The sequence below is a fragment of the Ctenocephalides felis genome, unplaced genomic scaffold (assembly GCF_003426905.1).
Source record: "Ctenocephalides felis isolate EL2017-DRISC unplaced genomic scaffold, ASM342690v1 CF-g0.4_SCAFFOLD_01886, whole genome shotgun sequence".
Taxonomy (NCBI): domain Eukaryota; kingdom Metazoa; phylum Arthropoda; class Insecta; order Siphonaptera; family Pulicidae; genus Ctenocephalides; species Ctenocephalides felis.
In genome coordinates this window covers 14,245,208-14,257,380 of record NW_020538040.1, presented here as the reverse complement: position 1 = coordinate 14,257,380, position 12,173 = coordinate 14,245,208, and the positions used below count along the sequence as shown (strand labels likewise).

At 30.7% G+C, this 12,173-nt stretch overlaps 1 protein-coding gene across 4 annotated transcripts in view; it reads left to right on the top strand.

Annotated features, from left to right (window-relative positions):
- Positions 1–12,173, top strand: part of LOC113377881 (unconventional myosin-XVIIIa) — a 286,825-nt gene that overhangs the window by 149,127 nt on the left and 125,525 nt on the right. For all 4 annotated transcript variants that reach the window (XM_026618327.1, XM_026618324.1, XM_026618325.1 and 1 more), the window contains exon 7: positions 9,771–9,956. In XM_026618327.1, coding sequence (XP_026474112.1) covers positions 9,771–9,956 — 186 coding nt within the window. The remainder of the gene's footprint in view (positions 1–9,770; positions 9,957–12,173) is intronic.

Here is a 12,173-nt window from a genome sequence, read left to right as displayed (position 1 = left end):
GGAAGTAACAATCATAATTATTCTAAACAAATTATTATGTAAATAAGTTGTTAGATATGCTAATCATTTTAACTTTTACTTATTAAATTATAATACTAATATTCAATTGTTGATGGTTTTTGAATGATTTTAGCTTCATTTAGTCATTATAGTTTCTTATTACAAGATAATAATAATCCAATTCAATATCTATTAAATACATTAAGAACATTTAAGTGCTATTTTAAAACGGTATGGTAATTTTTTTAACTTTCTGTATGCTGTAAGTTAAAATAATCGCAAAAAAATTATGAAAACTTTAATTTAACTTTGTGTTTCAAGAGTTTCTGAACATTTTGGCGTACCTTAGAAAAAATGTATGTATGTATTTTTTTATTGTTACAATTTATTTTTGTTAATAAATGTATGTATGTTTGTGTATGTATGTGTGCGTGTGTGTGTGTATATGCGGATACAAATTTTGGTCGACACTTTTTTTCAAAATGTGTAGGAATCTTTGGTGATTTTTATTTAACTTTGCGTTTCAAGAGTTTCTGAACATTTTGGCGTACCTTAGAAAAAATGTATGTATTTTTTTTGTTGCAATTTATTTTTGTTAAAAAAATGTATATATGTGTGTGTATGTGTGTGTGTGTGTATGTGCGAAAACAAATTTTCGTCGACACTTTTTTTCAAAATGTGTAGGAATCTTTGGTGATTCCTTCTCGCTCTCAAATGCATTTACCTGACTCTAACTTCACAATAACGACTTCATTATTCTCTTATCTCACAATTTCTAAATTTTCATCATAATCATCAATCAGTAATGCAATGTATAATGCATTTAGAATGAAAAAGGTTTCCTTAAATACCAAAGAACGAATAACGCATTGCTCGAACAAAATCGTGATCGGCATCTGTTCTGAATAAATGTAATGTAACCTCCTCCTTCTGCAACTCTTACTCATTCCAACTTTTTCCTCATTCAAATCTATAAAGTTTACATTGCATGTCATTATTATCAAGATTTCTATATTCGTTTCGCCAGGCGCAAAAACTAAGGTCGAATTTAATCTAGGCCTGGGCTTTTGGGTTTGACCAATAATTAAGGTTTAGAAGGAAATGCCAATGGATAGGTCAGATATTCTTATATGACGGTGTATAGGATAAAATTAAGCGAGGGTTTTTATATGAAATGTATCGATTATTTTATTTAGTAGAGGGACTGATAAAAAATATTATTGTTTAATACTTATTTACTCCTTGTAGAGTGAATTATAGTAATGGCAAAAAAATTTAAACGAAAATTTATATATCTTTACATTTCCATATTTTATATATCTTTGCATTTCAAAGCCTTCTGAACATTTTGGCATACCTTAGAAAAAATGTAAAGATGTGTGTATATTTGGATATAATTTCGTCCACGATTTCGAGAGCATGGATCAACCGATTCGATTCGTTTTGATGCGGAGACGTGCTGATCAGTTTTTGCAATGGCAGGCCCAGTGCGAAAAGTACAAAAATAGCAGGTTTTGTTCCACCACTAGTTTGTTAACTTCCCGTAGGGTAAGTTATTGTAATGGGCCGAAAATCGGAATTGAAAATTTTTACATTTCTCGACCTTTTGAAGGTTTCTGAACATTTTGGCATACCTCAGAAAAAATGGATGTGTGTGTGTGTGTGTGTGTATGTATGTGTGGATACAAATTTCCAGTTACGTTTTTGGGCGCACGGATCAACCGATTTGAATGGTTCAAAAAACATCCGATTCTTATTGATAAGGAAAAGAGCTGATTAGTTTTTGGCAAAGGCAGGTCCAGCCGTTTCGGAGATACGGAGCAAAGAGTGCAGAAAATAGAAATCGTATTTTTGAGAGAACGGAGTATCCGATTTGAATGATCTAAAAAACATTCAATTAGTAATGATTGGGAGAAGTGTTTATTAGTTTTTGGCAAAGGCAGGCCCAGCCATTTTGAAGATACGGAGCTAAATATGTAAAAAATGGCAGTTTTTGAGAGAACTAAGCGTCCGATTTAAATGATTCAAAGAACTTTCTGCTTGTCTTAACAAAATTTAGCTAGTCCAGCCGTTTCGGAGCTAAATTTGTCCCATTTTTTTTTTCTATCGTTTTTTGTATATCGAAAATATTTATTTTTAATTCTGACTATAGTTCTAATATACTTTACAAATAATTTCAACTCTGCAATTCAGTTTAATAATATAATATTAAATATTTATAAATATTAGACAATGTTACAATATTTATAATAATCTATTTGAAAACATTCAGTAATCCTCGAACATTTCGTTACGGTACGGGAAGTTCCAGCAATTTGCCTTAAGGCACGATGCCACCCACCCCACTAGTTTTTTGCATGTATCAAACAATTTAGGTATCGTGAACTAAATAATAAAGTTCAATTGCCAAAAAACTACCTACGAAAAAAAACTTTTGTTATGAATATTTATACGTGGTTGATTATTTATTTATACATTCCTGATGATAAATGTAATGGCTAGTTATATACGTTTTTTCTATACTTTACTTGTTATTGATAATAATTCTATACTTTACTTGTTATTGAGATAATGTTGGACCTTTTTATCTGTGAACCTTTAAGCCCCGCTCTACCTATCCACAGACTCTGTTTTTTTTTTGTAAATATGGCAAAATGACAGAGCAATTCGTTTTTTTTTTCAAAAAAAAAGTTTGTATGTAACAGTGAGCTACAGTGATAAGATAATCTAAACAAATCTATAATGTAAAGTAAACTGAAAAGAACTAACTATAATAATAATAATAACAAATAAATAGAAATAATAATCATAAAAAAACAATAGTTATAAAAAAGTAATAATAATAATAATATAATAAAAGAATAGAAAACTGTTCCATTAACCAGTTAACTAGTAATTAGTTAATTAAATAAATTAATATAAATAATATAAATCATATGGAAATTTCCTCTTCAGTCTTCTAGAATTAGGGATCTCGAGTAGTGCTGAATGTATGTGGTTTGGGTGTGTTTCCAGTTTTAAGTGATGGTGAAGGCTATTGCTGCTAATTACATCCACAATATATGGAATGTTAAGATCATTGTGGATAATTTGATTGCTGATGAACCAGGGGGGGGGGGGCATTAGCGATTTCTCAAAATCATTTATTGGGGAAGTTGTATCAGAACTATATAGGGGGCATTAGCGATGTCTCAAATTGGACTTACTAGCACAACCCCAAAGTTCAATGCCGTAAGTCCAAATAGGATTAATTATAGTTTTGTAAACCAAGATTTTGTTTACAAGTGGCAGTTTTGATGTAGAGCAAATCATAAAGCAAAATTTGTATAAAAAAGACAGAAACAAATATTACACTGTTTTATGTAATAATAAAAAAAACTGGCACGACGCTAAGTAATTATAATGACAGTTGTATCAACCAGCTTTGTCTTTCGAAAATTGCTTTTAAGTTTAACATACTGCAGATTTTTTTTTATTATTATTCTCATATCTTAACAGCAATCAGAATCTTACGTCCTATAAGCTGTTGGGCTGAAACTTCTCGTTACTTAGTATTTTTAGATGGTAACCCAATGGTTAATGGCTAATTCGATCCCAGGCTAAGAACCGACATCAGGCAACTTTGATGTCAAATTTCTACCTGAGGTTATAGATATCAAATATATAGTGAAATTTGCCTTTCGTGTGTAATAATTCATAAAAATCTTACCAAATATTTTGGGTATAGTTAATAAGGCACAACTGGATTGCCATCTATTCAAAATCCATTAAATCGTCAAAACAATTACTGAATGTCCTAGCTTGAAAGATTGTAATTAAAAAGAATAACAAAAAAATGTTTGTTAGTTCAGTAGTATAATTCAATGTCCATGTTCCGATTCGTCGAATGGTTTATAATAATGTCATTAATTATCCGATTAGCCACTGCCATCGGTTTGATAAAGATATATGATTCAGGAAGTGGCAGCCTCAGCCTCAAGAAGTAAGATGAACGAGCACGCGACACAGCCGCACATTATATCAACGACAATAATACTACATTAATTACTCGTATATTTCAAAATTAATGATAGTCAGGTCAGGATACAGTAAGAACGTGTTTAATCATAACCGTGTCATTCATTTTTGTTTGTTTTAATAGTCCTATAAGTACCATCAGTCAGTTCTGAATAAAGAAGAAATAACAAATTCTTATATCTGCATACTTTAAATTTTGTCTATTTTTATGAAATCTAAATACGTTAATCGTCATGTCAGTAATATGTGTCTAACGCTAAGAAGCTTTACATTTGCTATGTCAGACATGTATGTCTGACATATACAATTTGGTAAAAACAAGTTTTAATATACTTGTATGTCAGTGATATTTGTATGATATAAAATATAGTGTTTTTTCAGGAATATTGGCAAAAACTTTTTTCTTTGACACATTAAGTTTTTTTGATAAATATATCTAAGAAAACTACTATAGCCTAGGTGAAAATTTTTATAGGTATTATCGTGGCGATTAACGTGTATTTTAAGTAAATAAATATTTAACTTGTTGGTATTGGTATTTTGCCATGAGGCAAGTTACATGAACTTCCCGATATGTGTAAATAATCGACTGAATCATTAAAAAATAAATTAATTTATGAGTGATTAAAAGTATTCAGAGTGGATTTATTACACATAATTGAAAACGAACGAACATGTTAACTCGGAGTATTTTCTTAAAGCATAATTTTCAAAAATCAACAATTTTTATCATTGAACCAGTTTCCGTTGGACTTTAATGGCTCAGTATGTTTATTAAGACCAAGGACTCTATCGTTATACCAAGTAAATCATCTAATTTTAGTTTTAACAAACGTCAAAAAAACTATTCATTTTCTCAAACTTCGATGAATTTTTTAAATTAAATCACTTGTCGTAAGATCGTAATATTTTATATATCGCGAAAAAAGTTCCATAAAAATCGGCTTAATTTTTTTTTTCAGCAGTTAATTAATTACAAGAAACCGGCTTGGTAGATTTTTACCTAAAACTAGTCAGTATCATTCCAAACTATCTTTCGAACAGTTTTGGATTTTTTTAAAATCGATTCGGTAGTGTGAGCATAAATGTGGACGAAAAGTTCGGCAGATCGTCGCACAAAACTGACAAACGATAAACTTCATCGAGATACATCAAATGGCTTTTAAATTCCTAAAATCGGTTAAGATGTTTTTGAGAAAACATCGATCAAAGTTCTAATTTTGACAAATGCCAAAAAAGACGATACTAATTTTTGCAAACTTTGAAGAATTTTTAAATTTAAACGACTTGTTGTAGGGCCGTAATATTTTAGTATGATCTATAAGACTATGGTATCTACAGACAAAAAATAATCATAAAAATCGTCGAAAAATATTTTAACACTTTATTACAAGAAAACCGTCCGAAGGATCTTTACCAAAAACTAATCAGCACGATTCATAACCAATATCTTTCGAACAGTTTTTGAATTTTCAAAATCGATTCAGAATTGCGGGCTAAAACGTGGACGAAAATTTTATCACTTTTCTGCTGTTTACAAAGAAACGGCTTGGCTGATCGTCGCGCAAAATTGATAAACGCTAGTCCTCATCGAGATACATCGAATAGCTTTTGAATTTTTGAAATCGGTCCAGCCGTTTTTGAGAAAACGTCGATTTACGACAAAAAAACTGTTCACACACACACACATACTTTTTCCAAATTTGGTCTCATTCGATTCAGAATGGCTTGAAACGTCGAGAAAACATAAAATTAGAATTTTTTGATGAAAACAAACTTTTTCTTCGGCAAGATGAAAATAATTGAGCTAAAAAATGCGTTGAAATTCAACTTCTGGCTCACTACTAAAAATTTAATTTTTGAACATTTCCACTATCGGTCTCACGACATATTCATGTTCCGTCCTATTTCTAGTTCGTTTGCATCCCGTGTAATTTGCGTTTGTTTTTCAATTTACTTAATAACATGATTATATTAATTTACTGAATCACATCTTTGACAAGACAGTAGTTTATGTTAGATGGAAGTCTTCGTGACCGTAAAGTTGGTCATTCGTGATATAAATATAATGCATTCGTACTATGCCCGATGCGAAATGTAAATATAAACCAGCGTGTGTTTTATGCGATCTCTTCTCCTTCTGATGCTGTTTGACTTCCGCATTAGTGCGCCGTCTGCACTCATCTGGACTTTTGCTGGTCTGGTTTGAAGATTCTCAAACGTAACTAGATGAACTTTTGTCGTAATAATTGACCAAGGGTAAAAAAAAATTGTAGTCGTAATAATTGACCAAGGGTAAAAAAAAGTGTAGCTGAGTAGGAAAACCACCGCCTGGTAAGTTTCAGTCCTGCATATTATCATCCACTAGGAGCTTGAAAAAATACTTTTTTCAGTAAGCTTCTAAATGTAACAAGATTTTACTTATCTATTGAGAAGTTCAATAATCAAATTATCAGGTAATTTTATCCTGCACAAGTGTCATCTGCTAGGCTAATCGAAAGGTTCACTTTTTTGCCCTCAGCATTCATCTGGAATTTTGCTGATCTGATTTGAGGATCTTTAAACATACCTGAGCAAACTTTTTTTATCATGGTGGACCAAAAGTAAAAAAATTTGTACTGGTGATTCTTAGCATACAGAGTATGAAAACCATTGCCTTTGGTTTCAGTTCTTCCCATTATTAATCACTAGAAGTTTGAAAAACTAAACAAAATTTGTTCTAGTAAGCTTCTAATTTTCATACGATTTTATTTATTCTTTGAGAAGTTCAAAAACTAAATTACCAGGCAATTTTGGTCTGCACAAGTATCTGCCAGGCGAGCCAAAAGGTTCACCTTTTTACCATCTGCACTCATCTGGACTTTTGCTGGTCTGATTTGAGAATTATCAAACATAACTGGACAACATTTGTTGTAATAATTGACCAAGGGTAAATTTTCTCTTATGGTGATTCTTAGAATGCTGAGTACGAAAACCATCGGCTGGCAAGTTTCAGTCCTGCACATTATCATCCTCTAGGAGTTGGAAATAAACCCAAAACTTGTTTGTTCAAACTTGTTCCAATAAGCTTCAAAATGCGATTTTATTTATTCATTGAAAAGTTTCAAAATCAAACCTGGCAATTTCATCTGCACAAGTATCTGCCAGACGAGCCGAATTTTTTTCTTCTGCAATCACCTGGACTTTTGCTAGTCTGATTTGAAGATTCTCAAACGTAACTGAACAAAATTTGTCGTAATAATTGACCAAGGGTAAAAAAATTTGTCCTGGTGATTCTTAGCATGCTTAGAGTGCGAAAACCATTGCTTGGCAAGTTTTAATCCTGCACATCATCATCCACTAGTAAGCTTCCAAATTTTATACGATTTAATTTATTCATTGACAAAGCTCATAAATAAAATTGCCAGGCAATTTTAATCTGCACAAGTATTATCGGTCAGGCTGGTCGAATGGTTCACTGTCTCGCTGTCTGCATTCATCTGTACTTTTGCTGATCTGGTTTGAGGATTTTCAAACATATCTGAATAAACTTTGTTGTAACAATTGACCAGGAGTAAAAAATTAAATTCTTAGCACAAAATTGATCGTCATCAAACCTGCCAAAGTTCAGTTCTTTACATCAGGATTTTTTACTAGGAGTTTGAAGAACAAAACAAAACTTGTTCCAGTAATCTTCCAATTTTTATACCATTTTATTTATTCATTGAGAAGTTCAAAATCAAATTGTCAGTAAATTTTAATCTGCACAAGTATCTGCCAGGCGAGCTGCTGGTCCACTTTTATGTGAGCAAGATATATATGCATCAAAATAATCCTTGATGCTATCAGGTTAAAAAATATTAATGTGTTTGTTTAAGCAAGAAAAGTTTATATTTTTTTATGATTAATTTGATCGATTTTGACCATAATTTCATTTTTTAATTTTTACATAATATAATTTTTGTTATGATATGTATTCTCAACGTTACTCCTATTTGATTACTTTACTCACACTAGAAGATCTTTTCCTCGCCTGGTAAGGGTTTATAGACTGGACAGAATAACCTGGCATAGTACACACTTTTTTTTAAATCACTTAAACAAATACATATACAAATATTAACCTTACAAGACCAAGTTTAATTTGATGCATATACATCTTGCTCATAAAAGTGAACCTTTCGGTTCGCCTGACAGGTTGAAATCACTTGGCAACTTCTTAATGAACAAAAAAATCGTATAAAAATTTCAAGCTTACAGGAACAAGTTCAATTTTCAGTTTTCGTTGCATTTGTAAATTGCTGATGGATGATATTGTATAGGACTGAAACCTGCAAGGAGATCGACCAGTACAATATTTCTAACCTTACAGGAACAACGTTATTAAAAATGCCCACTTTGTCTTGATTTTTTCATTACCATAATTTTTTAAGGTACAGCAAGGTTTAATATAATCGTCTATCTTTATTGATGGATGTGATATAATTTTTTCTTATGCTATATTAAATAATGTTATTATTGATTCAATACATGATATTTATATGAATATTGGTGATCTTTACTTTGAGAAATCTTTCACTCTAATTAGTCTGATGGTTTCGTACAAATGCCTTTACGCACTTTATGTCCTTACATTACGCACCGGCTTGCATTTCTGGGTATTAATATCCTGGGGTCAAAAACCCCTGGACGGTTTTCTCCTATTTTCTAGGAATAAAATTCTAAGTTGAAATAACAAATTTATTTTTTTTTGAAACACTTTCATTTATGTGTTTTTATTATTTCTTTTGTAATACTATCATATTACATATGGGGATATTATTACAAACATTTTTAAACCATTGTCTAAATAAAAATTCACTATTTTGGAAGAAAAACTTTATCCTTTTCTGCTTACATATGACTGAAAAATTCATAGAAATCTTAAACTAATTGAATGTTTTTGTATTATTGGTTATTCTAAGTGAAGTCTCATTCTGATAACTAGACTTCACAAAAATTAAAATTGAATTTGTTGATTTAAAATTGATTACGTGACTTACAAAAAATGTATATAAATCTTATACACGTATGAATCGAGTGTTTTCGATTTTTCGTAATTTTGATCTGTTTAATGATAAATTAAAAAATCAAACTTACTACTTTATAAAGATCTTTACCTAGTTTGATCTCTGCCTATCATAAGGCTAAAATTTGCGATAATGCCTGTATATCTAAAGATTATTTAAGGTGATTCCAAAAAATAAAACCAGTCTCCGATTAGCATGTACTTCGCAATTGTGTGATCCAAACATGTGTATGGATCCATTTTTTGGTATAATCACTTCAAATGTAATCTTAATGCGTTAGAGAAGATTTTATCGAAAGTTTTTGAAATATCATAAATTGGGAATACACAAAACTTATCCTAAGTGTGGTTTTTAGCAAAATTTGATACTGAATGGTATTAATCTTTTGTCTTGATGTCGTTCGTCTTTACTGCTGATGTCTTTTAACTTTGGATCAATTAATTAGGATATTTAAGTTTTTATGGGTTAGAGATTAAATGAATAATGACATCAGTCGTGGATTACGTGAATAACAATTAAAAAAATTGACCTTACACCAAATTGAGCAAGTCTGGAGAATCCAAAACCAAATCAAACAATTCAATTTGATGTCACAAATGATCCTTATAAATTAACCTTGCATTAAATAGGTCTATAAACAACCAAAAATATCATACTTTGATATAAAAAACATATTGTTAATAATGTTTTTTTTTTCTCTTTCAGGCCAAAACTGATGAACAATTAGCCGACGAACAAGCATGGAGCGCTCCGAGTGCAGACGCTGTCTGGTTGGTGCATCGAAATGGTTTCACATCGGCCATCAGGTTGCATCAGGATGGATCCAGGGTCAAAGTCAGGATTCTGGCCAATGGGCAAGAATTGACGGTGGATGAGGATGACATCGAAAAGGTAAATAAATGGTTTTGTTATAGGTTTTATACATCAGGTCCGATATTGTTCGAGAGTAATCTTAGTTTTTTTTAACCAACCCATTGGGTATGAAAATACTGCTAAACAGAGTTTCAAATAGCCCCAAACATTAGCAGTAATTTTGATAAGTTTAAGCACTCATCTTACCTTTTGTCATTTACCAGGTTGTATAAACTAGTATTCTGGGTTGCCATTTACCAGGTTGTATAACTAAAGCTGGGTTGCCAGCTTTTAAACCTGATGCCCTTTCTTGATCTACCAAGATTGATTTATACTAAGAATCTTTTCTTGATTAAAATTTTGTTGCAAACCAATTTTGTTGCAAACCAATTTTGTTGCTGACGTACTATCAACAAATCTTTTTTGTGCACATCACTTTTTTTGTATCTGGAGCAATCTGGATTTTCTATTTTTTTATAGTAAAAATGTGTCCGAAATATATATTGCTTATTGCTCGCCACCAACCAAAATCAATTCGACTTTTTCAGAAATAATAGTTTCAAATGAATACGTAGCATTAATTATGCTTAATGTACAGTTTGAAGCAAATAATACAATTAAAATCTCTGACTCGACTGCCTGATGTCAAGCAGTAATAGCATTGGTTTTTATTTTTTTAGTTTTTTACGCTTCTGAGCGTAAAAATATTTTACAGAATTGCTGTTTTAATCAAAAACTCGTCAGTATTTAAGAAATTCTAATAATAAATTATGTCAAACAGAGATAGGCCCACCGTTGGGTTGCCTTAGTTAAGAAATATTACTATAACATAGGACTGCTCATAGAGCTCTTAGTTCTGAATGCTATGCAAATACTTCATAATAAAAAAATCCTTGGCAAGAAAAAACTTATGATTTTTCGGATAATTCTAATAAGGAACCTCAACTTATATAAGTTTACTTAAAAGAAAGTTTCTCATTTTTGTATAGTTTTTTCTTATTTATATTCATTAAAAATGTTTTTTAATACCTATCTCTCATAAAAAATGAGAAATATTCCAATTATTTTTTCTATGTAGTGTTTTCTTTAATAATCTGACCATCAAAAAGTTTCATATCAAGAAACCTTGGAAAATTGCTCTCTTATCAAATCAACTAATAATTGAGATAAGTTGCTGATAGTTGTGTTTAAAGAATTATATATTTATATTTCTATTTATTAATCTGGATACAGGGTTGGACTTGCTATAGAAAAAAATACACTAATAAAAACTAATTATAAGAGGCTTACGGTATTCGACGGGTAACTATTTTTAAAAATATTTATAATAATAACAGATTGTTTAAATGATAAAATGTCAGTTTTTGATAATAAAAAATCTTTTAAATTCGCCATTTTTTTAACCGATAAAGTGACGTGCTGATTAGTTTTTGGCAAAGGTAGGTCTACCCGTTTCGGAGATACGAGGCAAAAAGTGTCAAAAAATATCTCCGAAATGGCTAGACCTGCCTTTGCCAAAAAGTAATCAGCACGTCTCCTTATTAGTAGGAATCGAATGTTTTCTGAATTATTCAAATCGGTTGATCCGTGTTCGCGTAATCGTCGACGAAAAATTGTGTCCGCACACGCACGAAACGTAAAGTGAAAAATATATACACATTAAATATTCTTTATATACAGTTTGTTAGCAAAATAAATTCAAGACAATTATATTCAGAAACATACTAGAATATTTGGGTTTTTAAAAAATTGGCAACGTTATTGAGGAGCTGATGACGGCCACTAAATTTTATAATATGCAGTGGTATACATCTTTTTGAAAAACTTTCCTTAATTTTTTATTACTACAAGGGATCAAAATCTTATGATTTTTTTGCCACCAAAAGCATACAAATAATAAATAATCAAACAAATAACAATGTTACTGAAATCATGAGTCATGGTCCAATAACATGTGCCTGTGAAAATTAGGACCTTATCGCTAAATGTGCACATTTCAAATATTATCATCTTAGTTCCCACACAAAATCAATCGAACAAGTTCTATTAAAATTTAAACAACAGTAGTATAAAAGTCTTAAAACGATTTAAACATGTGAAACAAAAAATATTAATATAAAAATTAGTAACATCTGAAATCACAAAAGGTCTGAAGGATACCAGTATTTTTGTTATAGTGATATCAAGTATCAGTATATAAAAAAACAGTGCTTTTATACTAATATTTCTATTTCTCCAATTTTCTAATTTATCGTT